At 43.8% G+C, this 25,174-nt stretch overlaps 1 protein-coding gene across 1 annotated transcript in view; it reads left to right on the top strand.

Annotated features, from left to right (window-relative positions):
- Nucleotides 1-12,369: 12,369 nt before the first annotated feature.
- Nucleotides 12,370-25,174, top strand: part of INSR (insulin receptor) — a 120,247-nt gene continuing 107,442 nt past the window's right edge. The window contains exon 1 of the mRNA XM_083181986.1: nucleotides 12,370-13,242. Within this exon, the coding sequence (XP_083038112.1) occupies nucleotides 13,113-13,242 (130 nt within the window). The 5' untranslated portion in view covers nucleotides 12,370-13,112. The remainder of the gene's footprint in view (nucleotides 13,243-25,174) is intronic.

Raw genomic sequence — 25,174 nt, 5'->3', positions numbered from 1 at the left:
ACTGTTGACATTCCCAATGTCGACTTAATGCTTGTGTCTACCTTTTCCATGTGGACCTAAGCCCTGTTGACCTTCAGTGGTTGAGCCAATGCATGTCAAACTTAATAGTGTCGACATAATGACTGTATACAGGCAACCCCCCCCCAACTCCTTCACACACAAGTCTCCCAAGTGTGTGTGAGACAGATGTATCACCCTGGTGGGTCAGCGGCTGCCGGCTCCATGCACAGTGCAGCGGTTCATCTTCTCTCCAGTGGGCGGCAGGCTGCAGCACACATCTATTCGTCTTCCCCAGCAGCTCCCTGAATGTGGCATCCGCCTGCTCGCACATCTGCTTTTCAAAATCTGGTGTGGTATAGGGTTCCGACAGTCAGGATCCTGACAGTCATTAGCCCGACATCGGATTCCCGACTGGCCGAACTCGGACAGCATGGTGAGCGCAACTAAGCCCCTTGTGGGCTCGCCACCTATTATATTCTCCCTCTATGGTGGTTGTGGACCCCCACGAGGAAGAATAGCCGGTGCCCGTGGAAACCAGTCTGTCAGTGTTTTAACAGTCGGGATCCCGACGTCGGGTAAATGACTGTTGGGATCCCGACTGTTGGGACCCCGTCTGGCTCCCTTCAGAATCACAGTACAGGACACATCAGGGTGTAGATGGGTGAGGGCAGTGCGAATTAAATGGCGTCTGCTTAACAGGGTGAGGGGCGCTCTTATAATGGAGACAAACTTGTATGACTGGGCAGAGGGCAGGGTAAAAACAGGTGGAACAAAATAGGGAATAAAAAAAGAATAAAATGGCACGCAAATAAAATATATGCAATCCGTGATATAAAAAAAGTGATAAAATGGGCGTGATATTAAAAGAGAGGAATAAATGGGTGTGATAAATAAGACAACTTCAGCAGATTAGGCGTCTAAGGAAAACACATTTGAATAGAAAACCCGACCATTACTTCAAAAGACGTCAGATGCGTGAATTTGAAAGGTGTGATAAATATGACGCCCAAAAGTAAACATTTGAATACCCCCCAAAGAGTCTGAAATAACTTATCTGTTGAATTGTCTGTTATTTTAGACTCCTCCCATCACTCTGTGCCTCCACAATGCTGCCATGTATGTGCTGTCTGCTGACTACACATGTGATCTGATGCTACCTTCTGCAGTAACTTGCTGGGGTCCCGTAATTATTTTTAATGTCTTATGGGGTCCCAGAGCAAAATAGTTTGAGGACCCCTGCACTAGACTAATATGGACAAACTCCATATTTCATCGTGAGTAAGGGTACGCTACCCATTTTTGAAAAGATACCTTGATGTGTATGTTTTAGTATGTTAATAGTGAGTCTCGGTAAGGGATTGGTTGACTCAATAATATTGTAACCTTAATGGTTAAAGACCATTCTACACATTTGCCTTTTTTCTGTTTCACCTTTCTGCACAAATATCGAGGGAAAACTGAGAGAATGAGAGAAAATAACAAAGACCCCCGATTGAAAAATTATCAAATACATCAGAGAAGGGGAGTATTCTAAAATTTAATTAAATTGACATATCCTAAGGTTTCCATAAGAGGAGCACTCAGTTCAGAGTTCACCTTTATCTTTTTGTAACTTCGGTTTTTTCGGATCAGGGGACATATCCCACTACTCAGAACAGGCAAACCCCCATATTAGCGCTAAGTTTCTTCTTCTAAATCCCTTTTACTCCATTAGCCCCAGGCTCAAAGAGCTAGTCCTGGTTTTACAAAAGCAGGGAACAATTGAAGTAGGGGTCCCCTTATTTTTTTAAACCAGCACCAGTCCTGGTTCCCAAAATACAGTGGACAAAATGAGTAGGGGGTCCCCCGTATTTTAAGGACCAGCACAAGGCCCAACCAGCCAGGAAGGTAATGCCACAGCCGGGGGAGACTTTTTATACAAGGTCCCCTGGTCAAAGCACTAACTCCTTGACCGGTCAGCCTGGGCAGGGGTCCTGGGGGAGGGGGGACCCCCCCCAATGACAGAATTTACCTACCAAGGCTGAAGCCTGATGCTGTCCCTGGTACCCCTGGGCATGTGGATAATGGGCTAATTGTAGTGTAAAATTAGAATAAAACCATTGGTTTCTGCTGTGGAACTATGAGTCCCAGAAAGCCTGGGCTGCATACTGGGACTTGGAGAACCACAAGTCCCAGCATGTGGCCCATTATTTGGGCTTTCTGGGACTCTTAGTTCCACAGCAGAACCAATAGTTAAACAAAAACACACTGACACCTATTCCACATATTCTGGGAATGTCCTTGTATTTCCAGGTTCTGGAAGGCGGTCTTTGTACTTATCTCAAGGGAATTGAAAATCCCCATTTCTCCGACCCCGAAAGTGGCAATTTTCCACTTGAATAATGGAGGTCTTTCCAGTAATGACAGATATGTTATGGGTCATATTCTAATCACACCAAAAACTTGCTTAGTGCTGGCATTCCACCAGAATCCCAACAATCCCTCAAATAGAACAAGCGGTTCAGTATCAATGCGAATATGAGACCGCATGAGCGCGTTACTCTTCCTGGACCTCTAATTCATTAATCAAGTGGCTTAGCTGGACTGAATACTGGACCTCTAAAATATGACGGGCTATTGCAGATGTTGGTTACTATCTATATTTTTATTTGACTATTACAGAATGGGCTTTTGACACCCTCCCCTATAGTTTAGTCTATGTATGCCAATTACCGTATTTGAATGGTGCCTATAGTAAAAGAAATATCGATTTGTAAATGAACACTTAATTTATCATTTTGTCCAATAACGTGTAAATCTAATAAAAAAAAAAAACACTCTGACTGCTGAAAAATAAAAGTTTATTACATTCAGAGCCCATTCATACATATACTTACCTATCTTGACCACATAGGTAGGTCTACGTCCATCCGTCCGCTGGTCCTGAAGTAGTCCTTTGGGTACCCGTGGAAGCAATCTATACTCACAAGGTCCTCCGGCGTCTTATATAGCGCAGCAGATTCCGTTACAGCGTCTTATATAGCGCAGCAGATTCCGTTACAGCGTCTTATATAGCAGCAATTCCGTTACAGTGTCTTATATAGCGCAGCAGATTCCGTTACAGCGTCTTATGTAGCGCAGCAGATTCCGTTACAGTGTCTTATATAGCAGATTCCGTTACAGTGTCTTATATAGCAGCAGATTCTGTTACAGCGTCTTATATAGCTCAGCAGATTCCGTTACAGCATCTTATATAGCGCAGCAGATTCCGTTACAGTGTCTTATATAGCGCAGGAGATTCCGTTACAGTGTCTTATATAGCACAGCAGATTCCGTTACAGCGTCTTATATAGCGCAGCAGATTCCGTTACAGCGTCTTATATAGCAGATTCCGTTACAGTGTCTTATATAGCAGCAGATTCTGTTACAGCGTCTTATATAGCGCAGCAGATTCCGTTAAAGTGTCTTATATAGCGCAGCAGATTCCGTTACAGTGTCTTATATAGCGCAGGAGATTCCGTTACAGCGTCTTATATAGCACAGCAGATTCCGTTACAGCGTCTTATATAGCGCAGCAGATTCCGTTACAGCGTCTTATATAGCAGCAGATTCCGTTACAGCGTCTTATATAGCAGCAGATTCCGTTACAGCGTCTTATATAGCGCAGCAGATTCCGTTACAGCGTCTTATATAGCGCAGCAGATTCCGTTACAGCGTCTTATATAGCGCAGCAGATTCCGTTACAGCGTCTTATATAGCGCAGCAGATTCCGTTACAGCGTCTTATATAGCGCAGCAGATTCCGTTACAGGGTCTTATATAGCGCAGCAGATTCCGTTACAGTGTCTTATATAGCGCAGCAGATTCCGTTACAGCGTCTTAGATAGCGCAGCAGATTCTGCCACAGTGTCTTATATAGCGCAGCAGATTCCGTTACAGTGTCTTATATAGCGCAGCAGATTCCGTTACAGGGTCTTATATAGCGCAGCAGATTCCGTTACAGTGTCTTATATAGCGCAGCAGATTCCGTTACAGCGTCTTAGATAGCGCAGCAGATTCTGCCACAGTGTCATATATTTCAAATGTAACATGCCAACACATGTTAGCCACGCCCCCAATTCATTACCGGGGGGGGGGGGGGGATATGACCTTGCTCCGGGCACCATGGCACCTAGCTACACCGCTGGAAAAGGGTATGTTTTTCAGCAGATAAATATTTTATATCATGGATTAATTTTTCCAGTCAAGAGCTAACCATTCTTGAGACCTGTGAATTTTTTTTTTTACTTTTTGATTATTAAGGATTGAGCGAGTTTTCAATATATTTCACGTTAGCAGTAAAACAATAAGTTCACCAGGTATTTGGCAGGTAGTAATTTGCACTTACAAAAAAAAAAATATATAGTCATCAATAAAAAAACATGAAATGCGGAAACAATATTGGTTACGGATGGACATGACCAAAAAGGCACCCTTACCTGGCCGGAAGATCTATTGGGTTAGTACCCAGGAGGCCACTGCGTGGAGCGGAACCATTTGTGGATCTGTGTTTTTTTGAACCTGTATCCAAAAACGCCTTATTGACTTGACAATCCCACATTGAGTGTTGAAATGTTGCATGTAAATATTTTTTTATTTCAATGGATCTTATTTCAAAATTCTGGTAGGAGGATTATCTAAGACTGGTCTATTCTACTTATGGATTACATTTTTGTTTAATATTTGCATTGTAAGTGCAATTTATTTAGCACACACTAATAGTGTGTACACACGGGGCGATATGGCTTCCGATGTTGCCGATATAGTGAACATCGGAAGCCATATTGCATGCAGATCGCATGCTTTTTTAGGGCTTGCGAGCCCGATGCGCTGCCGATGAGGGCTCCCGTGTGAGTGCAAGTCGGCAGTCAGATAGAGAGGGCAGGCAAGACTATATAGTGCAGATCTGCACTATATAGTCTAAATTGTGCCACTGACTGCATGCCGTACTATGCGAGTCCTGATGCGATCTGATCGGGACTCGCATAGCACGGCAAAGCCACCGTGTGTACACACCATTATTCTGCAATGCTTTACAGAGAGAATATTTAGCCGTTAGTCCCTGCACACAGGGGGTCATTCTGGTTGAAATGCAAAGCTGCAAAATTTGCAGCTTTGTGTGTCATTTTAACACCGCCCGCACAAACGTCCCCCCCCCCCCCCCCCAAGGTGGCGGATGTAACACACCTCTCTGGTGTCTTACATTTGTGGGTGCCTTGCACGGGAAGCAGGCGGGCAGCTGACATCTGCTGCCCTTCCCCCACACTCGTGTCACGGGCACATTTACATGGGAATGCACAGCGTTTTCATGGGGATGCCCATGAAACGATGGGCGTTCCCATGGGCGCAGCACCCCGCCTGCACTTCTAGGTGCAAACTGGATGGCGAACAAGTAGTTTGCCATGCCCCCTCGCACCAAGCGGCTGCACGTGTGCATAAAAATTCATGCGCAGCCACTCACCATCGCTACCCTGCGCGAACACACAGGGGAGTGTGCAGACTAGAATGAGGGCCACAGTGTAGTGCAATCTATGTGGAAGATGTATTAAGCCTAGTAAAATGATAAAGTGGAAGGTAATAACTCACTAACCAATTAGCTCCGAACTTTCATTTTACAGGCTGGGTTTGAAAAATGACAGGAGCTGACTGGCTGCTGTGTTATCACCTTCTAATTTATCACTTCTCCAGGCTTATTACATTTGCCCCTATTCCCTACCACATGTACATGCACACTCATTCACGCTAGCATTCATTTTAGTTTGGAGACAATTAACCTATTAGTGCTGCCCAAAAATACATAGAAAATGCTAACAGTGATGATACCCAAATAGGAGGGCTTTGATTAAAGGCAAGGAAGGATGAGCAGCTTACCAACAAAAGTGTTGTTAAAGGCAAGGAAGGATGCAGAAGGAAATGAAAGAGGGGGCACAATAGGGGAAGGGGGATATTAGTGTCAAGTTCCTTTGCACACCCAAAAAAAAGGGGTTATACCTCGCTGGAAGAGACCTGGCCTCACAGGATATGCCATCCCTGAAAGCCACACCCTGCATTGTCACTTGGGGCATGGGGTATATACACAGTAAACAAGGCCAAAAACCTTACCTGATTGACATACCTTGGTAAGTGACTGTGTTTAAATTAACAATCGCGGAGAGGTGTCTCTAGAAGCACTAAGAAAGAGCCCCTTCCAAAAGATGGCTACACCCCTTACTGCACCACATGTTTTTCTTACAATCTAATAAGAAAAGGGGCTAGCTGATACAAGAGTTGTGAGTGCGACTCAGAATGGAAGTGAAGAGGAGGTGACAGTTCTAAAGGCTGCAATACACTAATCCCATTTGTCCGGATTCCGACATATTGGGCCAAATCGGATGTGTTTGTCATCTGATCCGATGTGCGTTTCCGTGTGCACTGGATGGGATCCGGAGGTCAGACTTGCTAGCAGCAATGTATGGCCAGTTTAAGAGAACTTGAGGGAGAGCACAGTATTTCCATATGAAACTTAAGGTGTATAGGTGTCGTTCTTCAAAGAATTGTAGGTGAGGGTGAATACTTTAAATAGAATTAGAATGGAAGTGGACACTTCATATAAACATGACATGTTTCAATACAATAGAAGCTATTTATTTATTTTTTAACTAAAATACTGTGAACACTGATACCCCTTTCACATCGCACTTTTAAAACGGTATATTGCTGTTTTTTTTCCATTTTAAACCGTTTAAGGCTGCAATGTGAAAGTGCCAGAGTTGATTTACCGGTTAAAGTTAACCGGTATTTCAACACGGTTAAAAAGCAGAGTCCTACACGTTTTAAAGCCGTTTTTTTGGCAGTTTGAACAGCTCTATTTCAATGGCTTGAAACGTGTCCCTTGGGGGTTAAACAGGTTGAATGTTTGAATGGTATTAAATGATTTTTAAAACGGTTTTCACCTGCAATGTGAAAGGTCTCAAGGCTCAGACCCGTTTTAAAGTCCCATTTAAGAATACCGTGTCATTACCCATTTCTGCAATGTGAAAGCAGTATGACTTGTCCTTGTGATTATCACCAAACCCAGATACGATCAAGCTGTTTACTCTCTGCTTCCCCTGTCTCATGGACAGTGCAAAGGACTTGGTTTCCAAGGACAGAACAAGAACTTGGTCTATTAACATGGTGTTCCTCAGAGGACCTTCATAGATATCTCCTGGACCAAAATCAAGTGATAACATAGTAATGTTACTTTTACGAGTCATGGTGAGGTAGACATACCCAGACAAATTCAGTTTAACCAGTTATAAACCCATAAAACAAAAAGTAATAAACTGAAATACCCAATATCTTGGTTAGATGATAAAGGCTATTTAAATAATAATGATTCTATCCTGCATGGGGATTTTCACACAAACAGTTGCCTCTCAGGCTACTTATAAACAAAATAAAGCTATTTTTTTTATTTTATATTATACTATGAATGATAATATATGTTTACACGATTGAGGGAAATGCTGCCGGAACAGATATTTTTAGCACCTGTTCAGTATGTTACTGCAGAACTATTTTATACTGCACTAGTGTTCATCAACAATAATATTAGTAAACTTTATATTACCAGATTAATAGTATATGTCCCAAAATGTTTGCCCTTTATTATGTATCATGCCTTTTCTCAATAGTAAGTTGGTAAATGCCCCATGAGCACTGCAGTTGTTCTGTTTTGGGTTCTTTACAATAGAAAATAAAGTTATCAGCATCAGTTCTTATTTTGTATGCTGAGAATATTAGAATTTGTTACAAGTATTACCTATATAGCCGTGGGAAGGTTAAAATTGGGGAATCACTTTTGCTGTTATTGAAAATAGTATTAAAATTTCAACTTAACTTGATTATGATTAAGAAGAATTACAGGACTGAACTTTTACGTTGGTTACTGAGTAAGAGGAGGAATAATAGGGTCACTTATATTTATAATGAACCGTTTGTTATTATATGTTGCTTAGGTACAGGAGTAAATTTAGTAAAGCTTCCAAAAATTAAGAGGTGATGTTGCCTATAGCACTCAATGAGATCATGTCTATCATTTCTATATTGCATCCTAGAAAATTATAGACAGAATTAAATTGGTTTCTATGGGCAAAATCACTTCTTTCAATTCATAGAAGCTTCCGTAAATGTACCCACACTCTCTAATAAAGTTTATTGAAGAAATGCTGTTTAATCAAAAGCAGTTTGTACAGTAGCTTCATTCCATGGGTGTTTTAATGCCTAATGCTGCCCATACACTTATGCGATCAGATGCGATGGGACATTGCAATGCGATGTCCCATCGCATCTGATTGCATCAAGGCATGCCCAGTGCAGCACTCGATGACGCATGCCAGACATCAGGTGCTGGAAGTGGCTGTGTGGAGCGCTGGCTTGGAGCGGGGTACGTATCTGGCTGGGGACCAGAGCGGTCAGGTGGCGGGACTCAGGACTTTGAAACACTGGAAAGCCCTCTAATTGGCCGAGGCCGCTGAGACTGAGAGCTTTCTCAGCCAATCAGCGGCCTCACATTCAGGCAGCCGCTGATTGGCTGAGAGAGCTCTCTCTCAGTGGCCCCAGCCAGAGGGCCATCCAGTATTTCAAAGTCATATGCTGCCACTGCTGAGTCCCGCCGCCTGACAGCTCCAGTCCCCAGCCAGGTATGTACCCCGCTCCCCACCAGCGCTCCTGTTCCACTCCTCCGCCACCAGCTCCGGTCCCCGCTGCCAGCTTTGGTCCCTGCTCCAGTCCCCACGCTGAATGCATTTGAGCAATTGCATGCAATTCGATAAATATTATGTGCAGCACATAATATCTATCGATGCGACATTCAACGTGTCAGTGAAATGAGGGACAGGATTCACTTCTGTTTGTCCACAATTTGCCTATTACATTGGTCATTAAATCATTTTAATGAGTCTTAGCACCCCTGCAAGTCCTCAAAGGCAGCCCAGGGTGCCACAGCACAGAGTTTGGGCACCACTTCTCTATAGTAAAAGAGGTGCTGATCTGCAAATAAAAAAACTTATAAAAAAAACTAAAATCTATTAAGACCCTGCATGACCAAGCATTGTAAGGTGGAATTTTCAATCAGGTACAGGGAAGGTACAGTGACCAGCAGTGCCTCAGGGTATATAAACAATAAAAAGTGTGTCAGTTTGTTTGCTAAACAACAATTAAACCATTCCACTTTGCAGAATTTGCTTTGTAGTAACAGCTCAAAATATCATAAAAATCAACTTGTAACTAATTATCCCATAACTTAACCCTTGCAGGGTGAACTCACCAGAACTGGATAGTTGACTAATACAATACTTGCTGTATTGCTGAAGGAATTGGGAAAGTAATTATGTTACAGTTGTGACATATATTATATTTTTCTACTTTTTATAGATCAAGTTATTTGTAAGTTATATATACATTTATATGAATTAAGGGTACTCTTTACCTAGAACGGCGCCCGCGATTAGAATCGCGGGCGTCGGGGGTAAAAAATCGCGGTCATCGCGGGTAAATCGCGGGTACATAAAAATCGTGTACCCGCGATTTTCCCATAGGGAACAATGTTAAAAAGCCTGATTGACCGCGATTTTACTTTAAAATGCCTCAATGCCCGCGATTTTCACATAGGAATCAATGTTAAATGGGCTACAGAGCCCAAATAGGCAGAATTAACCCTTAAATGTCCCCCCAATTTTTGTACGCCACCCCACGATCCACGCCAACCCGAAGCGTGGCGAGCGCAGCGAGCCCGCGAGGGGCGGCGGTACGCGTCCTCCGACCTTTTCATGCCCTACTATCCACGTCGGCGTGGAGTTGAGAATAGAATAGTGTGGCGAGCGCAGCGAGCCACCGAGCCCGAAGCGTGGCGAGCGCAGCGAGCCCCGCGAGGGGACGCGGATACCTTCACAGTTATACGCGTCCCCTCGCGGGCTTCACAGGTATCCGTGGCGAAAAGCGGACACCTGTGAAGCCCGCGAGGGGACGCGTATAACTGTGAAGGTATCCGCGTGCGCTCGCCACGCTTCGGGCTCGGTGGCTCGCTACGCTCGCCACACTATTCTATTCTCAACTCCATGCCGACGTGGATAGTAGGGCATGAAAAGGTCGGAGGACGCGTACCGCCGCACCTCGCGGGCTCGCTGCGCTCGCCACGCTTCGGGTTGGCGTGGATCGTGGGGTGGCGTACAAAAATTGGGGGGACATTTAAGGGTTAATTCTGCCTATTTGGGCTCTGTAGCCCATTTAACATTGATTCCTATGTGAAAATCGCGGGCATTGAGGCATTGAATGCAAAATCGCGGTCAATCAGGCTTTTTAACATTGTTCCCTATGGGAAAATCGCGGTGATCGCGGGCATCGCGTCGCGGCCGTTTATGTACTGCCCGCGATGTCGCGATCACCGCGATGGGCGCCGTTCTAGGTAAAGAGTACCGAATTAAGTTTTATAATGTTACATGCAACGCCGTCTATATTTGCTATACAGGTTCTTCTGTATAGCTTTTCATATTTTCCTTTTGACCATAAACTTGTCACCACATACTTGTGCTGCTATGGCAACACTGTGCACCAGGGAAAGCACGTGACGGGGGTTCGAACGTTAACGGAACGCACAAAACGAATGTATTTGGCGCAAACGCTTCCCGACTGCACCCTTAGTCGCCCGCGTGTATACAGCCTGTTAGTGATGGGAAATCTAGTTCGTTTTGGTGACTAGTTCATTATGATCTAGTTCACCCAAAAGATTAGATCAGAAGATTAGTTCATCTAGTTCATTTAGTTCATTATTCCCTCACTGACTCAGAGACTGAGAGGAGTGCATGGATCTAGATGAGCTAGACTAGATTATGACACACAGAGCAGGCATTGTAATACTAGCTCATTGTAGGAGTTAAAGTCTTGTTAGAATGATCATATACTGTATGTTTAATAAATCAGATTATTTCCTAGTTTAGAAAAGCAATAAGTTATACAGCACCCTTCTAGTGACATGTTTATTGTTTAGCTCTGCAATATTAATCCCATTGTGGTTATTATTTTACCTTCCATAATATGCAAGTAAAATACCCAAATTCAGAGTAATTTAATAAGGCAATTTTTTTCTGCTTTTAAAATACAGTAATTAGAAAAAAAACATGTCCCCTTGCCCCAATGTAACTGACCTTAGAGAGATAAAGTAGAGACTTTGCAAAGTAACCAGTTGCTGATTGGTTGCTAGGGGCAACTGCTCCACTGTATGCATCATGAAGGTTCATACATATCCATCTCTGACTGTAATGTGGAGTAAACAGAGCTACTACAGTATACTGTATAACATGCAGCAGCCAGCACTGTGTATTTGGCTGATTGTAGCTTGTAACCTAATATACTGGGGGAAGGCAGCATGGCAGTGCACTCCATACACACACAGTTCTGCTCCATACACACAATACATATGCCTGAGCACAGCAGTGCCACACATGGTAGCTCACAGGTACTGTACAGTCTCATTATGGTGTATAGTCAGAGATTAGTTCAGGGATCTGTATGATCAGTGAACTAATTGAACTACTGAACTATTTGCAGGACTCATGAGTCATCAGGACAATGTAGTTCATTTGGATCCGCAGAGTCCAGACCATGTGTGAGCTCAGCACTGCCATCTTTGGCAGCTACCATGTACTGCCTCCTGTGTATTGCATGAGAGCTGATAACATGGCTGCTGCAGAAGCACCTACACAATTCCCAGCAGCAGATTTAGCCCAGCAGTATGCTCAGGACCCTGTACCAAAAGCAGCAGCAAGTGTTTGGACATCTGAACTAATCATATAATGATATTATCACATAAAGGTGAGCAGCATGAGCACACATGCTCACTCACAGACACACCACACAACTTTGTCTAGGCAGTGCATATTTTCATTTTATTAGATCTGTATTTGCTGGGCTTTGTTGTACTTTTAACTTTAGATACAGGAAGGAAAGATCCAGTAAATGAGCCTTGGAGCTGCTGGGCTCTGTCTGTCTGTGTGTTACACTTCCCACTTGCTTTACTTCCTGGTGAACTAAATGAACTAATCTTTGCCAGAGCAGTGATCTGAACGATTTAGTTCACTTTGAAGATTAGTTCATTTTGAACTAATCATTCACAAACTACCCATCACTACAGCCTGTGCCCTGTGTTGCGGGCAGACATCCCTGAATACCCGACCCCCCCTCCGCGTACCTGTATCGCCTACAGAGGACCTATGTGACGCCGCCGTGTCGCTAATCTATGTGTGCCCGGTCAGTGTGACAGAGTGACGCTGCTACTTGTATAAACAAGCTCCCGGCCGGGCTGCAGGATTTCCTGGTGTCAGACTCCATTCCGGCCACTCTGCTGCGATCCGGGCCGGGTGTTGCGCGGGCCCGTCCCTCCTCTGCCAGCTGACTCGCAGCCCTTGTTTACTGGTTGGATATTGGTTAGGAGAGGGGGGGCAGGCGACTGGTAACGTACGTGCGGCAGATACAGGGCAGCGGCGGCGCACACGGAGCGCTCTGTATACACAGTTCTCGGTGACGGCACTTTTTGTTATTCCTGTACCCCGGCTGCCAGGCGGGGGGAGCGTCGGGAGAGCCTGCAGCGCCCCGGCCGTCTCTCTCTCTGGCCCCCTCGGGTGAAGACACTTTTAGCCGATCGCCCCCCAGCCTGTCACTGGCTCACGCACTGGGAGGCCCGGAGCTGCCGCTGCATATGCCCCGGAGTGACCGCCTGAGCTACAGAAGCCGCCCGCTCTCACCCCTGCGCCGTCGCAGGTGCTGGATGCGGCTGTAGCGCTCTCCCCGGATTACAGCTGTGTACGTCTGCCCGCAGAGGACACAGCAGAAGAAGCGGCCTCTGCCTCCCCGCACCCCGGGCAGGAGCCGCCGCGGTCTCTCCCCTGGAAGCGGCATGCTGCCGCCGTGCCTGCGCTACAGGAGCCTCATCGTCAAGTAAGCGGAGCAGCCGGCAGCGCTCACTGAGCAGGAGGCGGCGGGGTCACTGCTCTCGCCGGGGAACAGCTGCTGCCAGCCCCCGCCTGGACTCCTACCTGTGCCGCACTCACCAGCTCTCCACCGGGCAGCACGCCGGGCATGGGACAGGGTGTGATGGGGGGTGTGGGGCACCCCGAGAATAACCCCGCTCCCAAACTAAGCTGGACCGTCCTGCTCTCCATCCTCACCGTCCTCACACTCATCCTCTGTGGCCAAAGCAACGGGAAAAGTGAGTACGTGTGTATATACAGTGCTGGGAGAGGCCGGGGACGGGGTGCTGATGCATGGAGGAGGACTGGTGTACTACGTGCCTGTGTGTGTGAGAGAGGCAGCATATACACGCCATACTAGCGAGGGCTGCTGCCCGTGTGGTGACACGCACTGACATACATCCATGTGTACGGAACTTGCGTAGCTCGGTGTGTATACGCTGTGTGTGTAGCGTAGTACGCGGCGGGACAGCTTCTGTTCTTCTGCTGATAGGCCACACGCAGACAGACGGGTGCCCCGGGCCTAGTGAGCCCTCAGACACAGCCTGGCATGAGCCGCCTCACCCTGGTATAGGGGGGAGGGGGCGGTGTAGCCAAAATTGAGGCTGCGTGCTGAGCACAGAGCACTAGGCCCCGCAGCTAGTTTCGGTCGAATGGTAAACAGTGGGGGAGGGGACGGGGCCTGCCGCTGCTGCTGCTGCCGCCGGGGCCGCTACCTACGTACGTACATACACACACGGAGAGGTGGCTGCGCAGCACATCCAGGCGTGCACACATCGCTAGTTAATGATTGTGCCGCACTCTGATGCGCTGTTATGACTATATGGAATCACTCCATAGCTGCCAAGTGTCCTTGATTATCCTTATCAATGTCTGTTCCTAATGTACCCGATCACAAAAGAAATAAGCATTCTTCCTGGTAACACAGACACAGCACATAGTGAAATGAGTGTGCTCTAAAATGAGTACACTGAATCCAGCTTTAAGGTTGTGTTTTCTAGTATGCTTCCAGCATGTCTCTCCTGTTTTTGCCTGTCAGTCTTTGTTGTATAAGCTTTGCTTTATAAATCTATATGTATAGTACTACTGACATTTATGAAATCTAATAGTGTGTACACGGTACTATTTGCCTTCCGATGTTGGCGATATAGTCAACATCGGATCGGAATCGGATGCAGATCGCAAGGGTTTTAACCCTTGCGAACCCGATGTGCATTCACGTATCGCAAGGCAGAAAGTCTTATCTGCCTTGACTATATAGTGCAGATCTGCACTATATAGTCAGACTTGTATGCAAATCGGATGTGCCTTGCGATCTGATTCCGATCGTGTCTTAAGGCACATCTGACCGTGTGTACACACCATTAGAAATAAAAGAGAATCATAACAAACAGTGGAATAAATTGCAAGTGCTGACAATACTGAGTGGATCACATTTGACAAATGGGTAATGCTGCCCATACATATGTGCGATCGGATACGATGCGACATCGCAGTTAGATGTCCATCGAACCCGATCGCATCTTGTGGTGCTAAAGTGTCCCCTTTGCAGCACGCAATGTAGCATGCCATCTGGAGATGGCACATCTGGTGCTGGAAAAGGGCGGGCAGAGGGCAGCGTTATGTAACGCAAGAAGCGCTAGCGCTGCGGTGGGCGTCTGTCAGTGGTGGTGGCAGAATTGTTTAAACACTGGGCAGCCCTCTGATTGGCTTTGCTATCTCAGCCAGAGGGCTGCCCAGTGTTTTAAACACTTCTGCCGCAACCACTGACAGACCCCCGCCACCCGCTAGCACTTCTTGCGCTACATAACGCCGCGGTCCCTCCGGCCCCCTCTCCCCATCCCCATGCTGATGAAAATGTGTTCCTCTGCCCCCACCTGCAGATCGCATTTGAGCATCGAATGTGGTAAAAAACCACATGCAATCGCTCCTGCAATTCAATAGATATTATGTGCAGCACATTAGATCTTAAGACCCGACATTCAACCAGCGTGCCCGCGCATCGCGTCGATTGTCCCCTTTAAAATGCATACAATCATTCGATTTATCGGCCAGATGTGGCCAAAATCGAAGAATTGTATGTGATATCTCACATATGTATGGGCAGCATTACTCTAGTAATAGTAACTCCTTGGCTGCAAACAAGTTTTCCTCATCCGCATAATCTGCATAGATTTTTATTTATTCAATCAATGTGTTTTGCATATTCATGAACATTGTGAGGTTCCCCTTCACATTAAATAGTCCTAGACAAACTGACAAAAAGAGGACTCTCCCTGTCAACATTAAATAGTCCACCAGCACAGTGTACCTTGTTTGTGTTCTTCATCTGCATGTTTAAGCCTTAAACTACATTTTCTTTCAACAACCTAGGCTATTAAAACAGGAAATTAACCTATTTGCCACCACTACCGAGTGATGTCCCTTTCATTAACAAAAACACAAGTGAAAATATTGTAGGGTTAGGTATATGGAATCTAGTAACCAATGCACACTATGGGGTATATTCTATGCCCTGACGGCAAGCTATGCCGATAGCTCGCCATCAGTGTATTCAACTCCCTCCTCTTCACTCTTCACTCGCTGTTTCCACCTTGCCTGTACCCTGAGGCAAGGTGGAAACGGCAAGTGTGGCCATTAAAACCCTAGCTACAAAGTACAGCGGACTCGCTGCATTTGCGGCAAACCTCTCTGTTTAAGGGGATCCTCGCTGTCCTCTCACGGCGAGGATTTGTCCCTTACATTGAATACGGCTAGGGAATTTGGCGGCGTGGATGGCTTGTTTTCAGCGAAGAAAAGCCATCCTTGCCGCACAAACCCCTCACCATCCACATTAAATCATAACCATAGACATGACCGGGGGATGTCCTGTATTATAGTGGAGTCCCCAATAAAGCTGATATCTGGTAATCACTAAACATCAACTTTACACTACAAAAACTTATGGAGTCCAATGTGGAAGGTCTGCCCTACTCTGGCATGCAAAAATTAAAGGACACCCACATTTCAAAGAGGGGAGTCCCCTCGACTAACGTGGCCACCTCAAACATATAGGGGGAACGGATTTACCTGGGTGAATAAGCATGGCAGACTGCACTTTAGGTAAGCGTGATCTTGCTCAAGTGCTTGCTATGAGATGGGACTAATGCTACTTTTATATTTAAGCAAAAATATTTATTCTCGGAAAACAAACTGTAGTTGTGCGGTTACAGATGATGTTGGAATGTAACAAATGCAGAAGTAGAAAAATGAGTTCACTGTAGAGGTTGTAGAACCCTCAATAGTGCAATTTTTTAAAAAACGATTTTATTTGGTTCAAAGAGATATAAAGAGTGCCGGGAAGGATGTCTATTCAATTGCCCTGATCGCTTGTCAGGAGGTGACAATTTTTGCACCTTTTAAACAAGGTGTTTAGTTGCAAGAACTGGGGCAGCAAGGATGGTGTAATGGTTAGCATTACTGCCTCACAGCACTGAGGTCATGGGCTTGATCCACACCAGGGCCCTAACTGTGCGGAGTTTGTATAGTCTCCCTGTGCTTGCGTGGGTTTACTCCGGGCCGGGTACTCCGGTTTCCTCCCACAATCCAAAAATATACAGGTAGGTTAATTGGCTTCCAACAAAATTAACCCTAGATTGTCTGTGTGCATGTATATGTGGTAGGGAATATAGATTGTAAGGTCCACTGGGGCAGGGACTGATGTGAATGTTCAAATATACTCTGTAAAGCGCTGCGGAATTTGTATGCGCTATATAAGAAACTGGGTACTTTTTTAATTGTACAAGCACCCAGATGGGTGCTTACAATGTTAAATGCCCCCTCCCCCCCCCCCCCCCCATTGTGAACGCCACCCCCACTATCAACGCCAACCCGAAGCGTAGCGAGCCCGCGAGGGGCGGCGGTACGTGTCCTCCGACCCTTTCATAACCCCACTATCCACGTCGGCGTGGAGTTGTTTTTAGATAGTGTGGCGAGCACCGCGAGGGGACGCGGATGACTTAACATGTATTCCGCGTATTCTCGCTGCGCTCGCCACGCTTTGGGCTCGGTGGCTTGCTGCGCTCGCCACACTAATGTAAAATCAACTCCACGCCGACTTGGATATTGGGGGTATGAAAAGGTCGGAGGACGCGTACCGCCCCCCCCTCGCGGGCTCGCTGTGCTCGCCACGATTCCTGTTGGCGTTGATAGTGGGGGTGGCGTGGACAATGGGGGTGCATTTAACATTGTAAGCACCCATCAGGGTTGTACAATTAAAAATCGCATCGCATGCCATTTGGTGGCATGCGATGATGTGCGATATTTAATTGAACAATCCGGCTCATTTACCCTATTATCGCATACCTTATGTAATGGTATGCGATGGGCGCCGTGCTAGGAAACAAGTACTAGAAACTGTAAATAAATAAAATAATAAGAACCGGCATTCTCTGACTAGCACCTGTCATGATGCTGTTGGGTTGCACTAAAGGCAAAAAAACAGCATTGTAGCAGTAGTTTGTTCGCATTTCAGAGATAGCACCCTATCCTAATAGTTTAGCTGCAAAAAGCAGTTAAATCCATCTAAACTATTTGTCACGATAAGGGGAAATATGCAAAAAGTTTGACTTTTTGCGCATTTCTGCACAGCCCCTTCAGGGTGCCTAAAAAAAATGTAGCATTCTCCTCAATATTAATATCTATGTCAAATGTGTTCTATATTTGACCAAAATGTTAAATATATTTTTAAATAGGAAGTATTTTGCTAAAGAGGTCCTTAACCCCCATGCCTATCTTGTGACTTCCTCTGTTCTCATTTCATGTGTGCCTCATGGAATTTAGGTCACTTCGATGAATAGCACCATTGCAAACAATTCTTTCTGTTACCCATGATGCTTCAGGTTTTATTGCATTTTTTTTATTTATTTTTTTTATAATAAACATGTTACACTAAATGCACTTGGCAGTTAAGTAAAGTTTCTACCTCTTCTACTCATGATCTGAATCTTCGATACTCAAGGCGAACGCCACTAAATATGTGTATTTATCTATATAATATAGATATTGTGCTTGTTTCTTGACCTTCACATTCAATTTTAATCAGAATATATCTCTTTATATACATCTTCCTTTTTTGTGGGGTGGGGGGGGGAATGTAATTTTTTTTTTAATTGTATAGATATATATTCTACATATTGCTGGTTACATACTGTCACTGATAGATGGACTTTCTGAATGAGTGTTTTCATGCTTGACATATTTGATTCTTTATTATCTCGTGCATTATTATAATAACAATGTTGGTAGATGTCATTTCAACTGCAAACCCCCCCCCCCCCCCTCCCAGGCTTAGGCAAATTCAATTAGCCATGGTAATGGTAAATAGGTGCACTCACATGTGCAATGATTTCAAATAGCATGTACGGGGTCTTTAGCTTCAATCCACAGGAATCCTGAAGAAACTAAACAGTATCTAGTACAACATTGTTTGAAAAAAATATAAAATACATTTATTGGACAGACTCACATGATAAAAGGACTGATGACAGACAGCGATATGGTCCACAGCAAGCAATCCCAAGGGGTCCATTTATATTGGCAGCAGTAATAAAAGCAGGTGAAATTTAATAGGATGATAGATTCAAAAAGGTAAGAAATCTCCAGGGTTTTTTTTTTCTTTTTAAAGCGGCAATCAATCATTTACACTTCAGAACCAGTTTGATTTTGCAATGTAATGATTGCCGCTTTAAAAAACTGGAGATTTCGTACCAAATCTCTCATCCAATTAAATGTCACCCAAAATTGGGCAGTCAGTTCGCCATCGGGATATTGTTATTAGCCCAGTTCCAACAGAAAGCTTTAGTTGTGTTAGTGCTATTGAGTCCTATAATGGGTACCTTATTGGCAAAAGTACTTATCATTTTCTCTTTAATAAAAGTAAACAGATTGGTGACTTTGCGAGTGCTCTCTGGGCCTTTGCTCATTACGTGGTTTTGTGATGATTGTATCTGCTGCAGTCCGTGCAGCACTTTCTTTTGCTGGCCGTAGCAGACCTAGATCTCATTGTCTGTGCATCATGCTTATTAATCGGTTAAAATAAGGAGGAGTATTTTAAGATCACCTTGTTAATACTACTACATGTTATTTATAAGGCACCAGAAGTGGTTTGCAGCGCCATACCTATGGCACACATTAGAACACTATTTTATTCTCCCTCCTCGCCCTAGTGGATTGCAGGGTATTAAAAATCACCAAGTCAAGGTATCAGCGCACATAACATGTGCTGATACTACTTCTCCCCCATATCGGCAGTCCATAAATCTACTCTGTGGTGAAAGGATGCAGCCTTTATGTTCGGTATATACTACAAATCTAAATCACTGTTTTTTCATGGTGTCATGCTTGATACTTTCTGTTCTAGCTTATACAGGTATTCATATTGTCTGGTAATAGACCCTGTGATACCTAGCATGCAGCATAATCAACATTGTGTTCATGTGAAATTACACAACTTCAAGCTGTTGGTTTTCAGGATGCTTGTATGTGTACAATTTACACAAAATATAACATACAATATATAGAAAAACTTTAATTGTCAGTGTTCTTCTATAAAGGTAGTGGAAATAATATGCAAACACCTCCATTGCTGAATGCTTATTAATAGACACCGCACCAAACACCTGTTGTAAAGGTGCACTAAGCAGATAATTATGTCTTACACGTACATAATCCATTTTGGTTTAGTAAGCATTTTTTTTAATGGGACCATATTTATGACATTAAGCATGACATTTCTTTAATTATTGTTATTGTTTTTTCAGTTATTAGCATCTTAGTATAAGGGGGGGAGGAAAGTGCCCAAAAAAACATGTAAAGTTCAACACACAGTTTGCGGTCCAAAGTTCTTCTGTTCCCTGCTGTCAACAAACAGCAAGAAAATGCACATTCACTCTAATGTTGGGAGGGAGTGAAACAACTTGGTTAGATAAAAAAAAAAAAAAAAAGATTAACTGCAAATCTGTAGTTTGGGGTCATGCTGTTTTAGCATTAACTGATTAAGATGAAGTATCAATTAACACCCTTTATGATTTATGACCCACTTGCAGGGTGTAATGTTTTAGTTTTGAGCTGCTAGAAAATTGGACTCCTCGAAAGGTCAATGAGTTTTAGTGTGTTTAATTCTCTTACTACCCCCTCCCCCCCCCCCCCCTCCGAAAAGTTTTAATACCCCTTGCTAATGGAGCCTACATTTTAAAGGACTTTAACCCCTACCAATGTCATTAGCCACAGTGCTAGATGAAAATGTAGGCTACAATATGTATGGTCCGACAGTACAAAAATTTGTGTTAGTTTTCGTTTTACTGTGTGATTCAGAGCAAGTTGACAGCATATTTCTGCATATATGGGTACAAGATAGCTGCTAATTCCAATCAGAATATTTGTGATCACCAATTGTGTTTAATGTTTTCCCCATTTTTCGGCTTTTCTTTCATTTGCTTAATCAAGGTTTTGGGTGCACATTCATTTTATCATGTGGATTATTAAAGTATACAAACAGCACATAATGTTACTGCACAGGATATAACCTTTTAAACCTGGCACTATGGACCAGATGCAAATGATTGCACCGATGGCTAACCTTGACACTCCAGATGTTGTTGAACTACACATCCCAGCATGCCTTGCATCAGTTTTAGCATGGCCAAATAGCAAAACTGTAGCAGAGCATGCAGTGATATGTAGTTCAACAACATCTGGAGTGTCAAGGTTAGCCATAAAGGCACTAGAGGGTGCCCAATAGAACTATTCAAATGTAGCTCTGTTTGGGTGCATCAGACTGCCACCGCTGGCATTACAGCTCTTACCCCTCGGGGGGTAAGAGCTGAAAGCTTCAAAAAGTCTGCTCCTGTTTGAGTGCGCAAACCGAACTGTATGCGTCACACCTATTTGTTTGGTTTAGCTGTGAATAGCTACCTTAATGGGTGCGATTAGCGCAAAAAAAGAGCATTGATTGCATATTGCCCCCAACTCTCCCTTTGGCTGTATGAGAATTTAATCTGGCTCTATGATTGTGCAACTGTCTGAACATAAATCTCACACAGCCAACCACTTTGTAGACTGTTATCATTTTGGCAAGTCCTGTATGGCCTACCTGTTGTGTTGCAGCATGAAGATGCCAGAATACAGCACCTCTTGTTGTAATATGTGAAATGTATATCTACACCCAGAAGTAATTCCTGATCGTCCCAATCTATCTTTTTCACCCTTCCCGCAAACATGTCTCATACTGTATAGCAGGGGTTCTCAAACTTTTTTGCCCGGGGCCCCCTTCAGACAATAAAAATTATTACAGGACCCCAGCAAGTTACCACAGACTGGCCACCACATGTGTGGTCAGTGGATTGAAGTACCTGCTATTGTGACAGGGAGGCAGTTGGTAATGAGGGGATGGGAAAGGGGGATGGAAGGGGGAAGCCGAGGGTGTTTACTTAATGAGTTATCCCCTCTTCCCCCTTCCACAGACACATTAATCTGATGGTCAGCAACATGGAGATGTGACCCCATTCTGAGGTGGTCGGGACCCACTTTGGGGTCAGGACCCACAGTTTGAGAACCGCTGCTGTATAGCAATTCCTTTGCCTGCATTCTTTTTCAATCTGTTCACTCCTGCATGCTCCTGTACCTTACAGTGCATTAATGTTTTTGTGGACTATAAACTGGATAAATAAGACATGAGAAATTGAGTGAACTGGGTGTTGCCTTATGAATCATACACAGTCACGTAATTGTTGCTGCTATTTCACACACAGCAGGATACAGGTAAGTTACCCTGCATATGCCAAATGCTGATAATCCAGGTAGCCGTGCCTTATTTTGTATGAGATACAGAACTTGCCTACCTGACCCTCTCCATGAGGGAGAAAATGCTCTGTTCTTGGACTTCCCTGGTAATATATGATTTTCATCACCTGTGGTGAAACACCTTTCTTATCAATTATCTAGCTCCCCACAGGTGATGGCAATCCTACATTACCAGGGAAGTCCAGGAACAGAGCATTTTCTCCCTCATGGAGAGGGTCAGTTAGGCAAGTATGTTTTTAAGTTTGTGGGCCCATTTACTACTAGATCGCATATGCGACTGCACTGCCATAGGCTACAATGGGCTACCACCATCTCAGTACAGCATGGTTTTGTCCATCTGCAATCATTGCAGCCTTGCTAACGGTTAGGTACCACACAATGGGCCTTATTCAGACCTATCATTTAAAGATTCCTTTGTTTGTATGGAAATCTTCAGTTTGGGTTGGCCTGGATCACATTTCATTTACCTGTGATTGCAATGTGAGGCATGTTCCTGTGCACTTCTAGAGGGGATGTATAGATGGGAGTGAGGTCTCTGAACTTACAAAGGAGAGCTAAAGGTGGCGATTCCAGCTTTTTACTAAGCTGTATTAAAACACTGAATAATCACCTTCCTAACATTTTTTTCTGTACCCCAAACTGCTAGAAATACTTTTTATTTTGCTGAAAAACGTTTGCTGGCTATAAATTTTTGTACCAGTAATAACCAGTACATAAATCAGCCATTTGAAACATTTTGATAGCCTACAATACTTTCCTTATGACCAGTGACAGTCTTCAATGTGGTCTTGCGATCTTAGTCGGTACTATATTTGGAGATACTTTCCCCATATTTTCATGCACTTTTCATGGATACTGCAAATTGGTATTTCTAATTTAGTCTCTCGGACACACACACACACAATATGCAAGCTACATTAAACAAAATTCCTTTTGCAAACATATAATATTTTATTTGTAAGGTGCAAATGGTTTGCCGCACCGTACATATGGCACACATTAGAATTAGAGATGTGTAGGTTCTGATTTACTCTGATTTCAAAGCAAGATCTTATTGGCTATCCCAAATCACATAACAGTTGTTGACAGTTGATAGCCAATGAGATCCTGCTTTGAAATCAGAGTAAATCAGAACCTGCACATCTCTAATACAATACGGAGTACACAACTAAACATAACAAACAGAAAAATTAAAGCCGAGCACAAGTAACAATTCATTGGCATAATTCTTAGTGCACAATACAGCTGAGCTGCACAGAAGCAAAATGGTTGTCCACATACTACCAGGGGCTATGATTATGAAACTTGCATCTAATTTGAATGACCCTATAAATATATATATATTTTTTACAATACCCATTTCAGATGAGCTAAATTGGATTACATATTTCTAGGATATAAGTTTCTTTTATAGTGACCTTCAAAATCCCTTTTTACTGCCATGTTTCTGCTAATTTAGCTTATAGAATAGCCCTCATTTTATCTTCTAAGTCTGAATCCACATTACAGCCTAAAAACATGTCAATCACCTTATGATTTTGCCACATAAACAACCCCAGACTCTGCTGAAGTGGAATAGGATAGGTGAACTTCCCTTTATCCTCCCCCCTATTCAAGCAAAAGGGCTAGTAAGGGGAACATGTGTGGGGAGAGTACATACATTTTGTGTTTGATGCATGTGTGACTGTGTATGATGAGGTCATGCCTTATTGCAGCATGAAATCTGATACACAGGGCAGAGATTAATATGGTGCTCTTTACTGTGGTCTCTTTTTAGTTACTGAGTGTTGGTTTGTGTGTGTACAGGGTTCCTGCTTTCTTATATCGTGTAATTCCTATAAAGTTTTCTATGACAAATAATATAAAGATTGTTTTGACTGCTTAGGGCATGTTCACATAATTGATGGGAAGATGACACACTGAGCACATTTCCCATTCATTTTCTAATGTCATTTTCAGGCACTAGAGAGCTGTGAAAGTCTCAAACATCTGACTGATCTAATATTTATTGACAGTTTCTTATATAGCGTAGTAAATTCCACTGTGCTTTACAATAGGAAACCGTAGTACTACAAACTGGGTAGTAACAAACAGAATGTAGGAGGGCCCTGCTCGCAAGGTTACAATCTATAGGGCATGGGTCTTCAAACTGCGGCCCTCCAGATGTTGTGAAACTACAAATCCCAGCATGCCTTGTCACAGTTTTGCTATAAGGGAGTGTTAAAACTGTGGCAAGGCATGCTGGAATTTGTAGTTTCACAACATCTGGAGAGCCACAGTTTAAAGAGCCATGCTATAGGGATTGCAGATGGGACCACATTTATACCCCTTTCACATCGGCAAAATAACCCAGGTAATTGCCTGGTTGCTCACGTGTTGACCCGGTTTGGGGTGCGGTGTGAAAGCAGCACATCTAATAATCCGGGTCAACCAACTCTGGTTATAAGACCTTGGTCACCCGGGTTTAATATGAAAATACCGGACCCGAGTCGGCCCAGGGATCGAGATGTGAAAGGGGAACTTGGTATCTGGGATGATACACTAGAAATATAAATGTTAGTTTGTAGTCTAGTGCAGTAAATCATAGACTGCAGTGAATTTGTAGATGGCTATATAGGTTGATACACAGGTTACCACATACACATAAATATCATTGCGAGTGGAGGAAGAATAGTTAATCTCATAGTGTGTGTATATATATGTGTGTGTGTGTGTGTGTGTGTGTGTGTATATATGTGTGTGTGTATATGTGTATATGTATGTATGTATATATATATATATATATATATATATATATATATATATATATATATATATATATATATATATATATATATATATATATATATATATATATATATATGTGTGTGTGTGTGTATATATATATATATACACACACACACACTCTAACATTTTTTTTTTTTTTATTACATCAGTCTTACTAGTGTTAATGCATAAATACTGAGGTTGGTGTGTGTGTGTGTGTTTCCTTCCAGTAGTGATGCTGAGTGCTGTCTTTTGATCTGTCTGGCCCCAGGAGTTGCCTGCACCTGCAGTGTGAAACTGTTCATACTTATGTCTGGCCCCCTGGGATCTGCTGTATAAACTGTGTGTCACGAGGGGTTGTTGTGGATCCACTGAGAGTGGTCGATCTGATATGGATGGGGTTGGTGGTGAAAGGACCGCCAGTCTAATATACTGCCTTCACATATGAGAAGTCCCCTAGGAGTTTGGTGAAACTCCCAATCAGAGGCACAGAGTCTAACTGGGTGGCGGTCTTCACCAGGGATTCCTGCAAGGGAATTTGGACTCCCCTGCTTCTACCTAGCA

The sequence above is a fragment of the Crinia signifera genome, chromosome 1 (assembly GCF_055691185.1).
Source record: "Crinia signifera chromosome 1, ASM5569118v1, whole genome shotgun sequence".
In the NCBI taxonomy this organism is placed as follows: Eukaryota; Metazoa; Chordata; class Amphibia; order Anura; family Myobatrachidae; genus Crinia; species Crinia signifera.
This window is presented reverse-complemented; position numbering and strand designations above follow the sequence as displayed.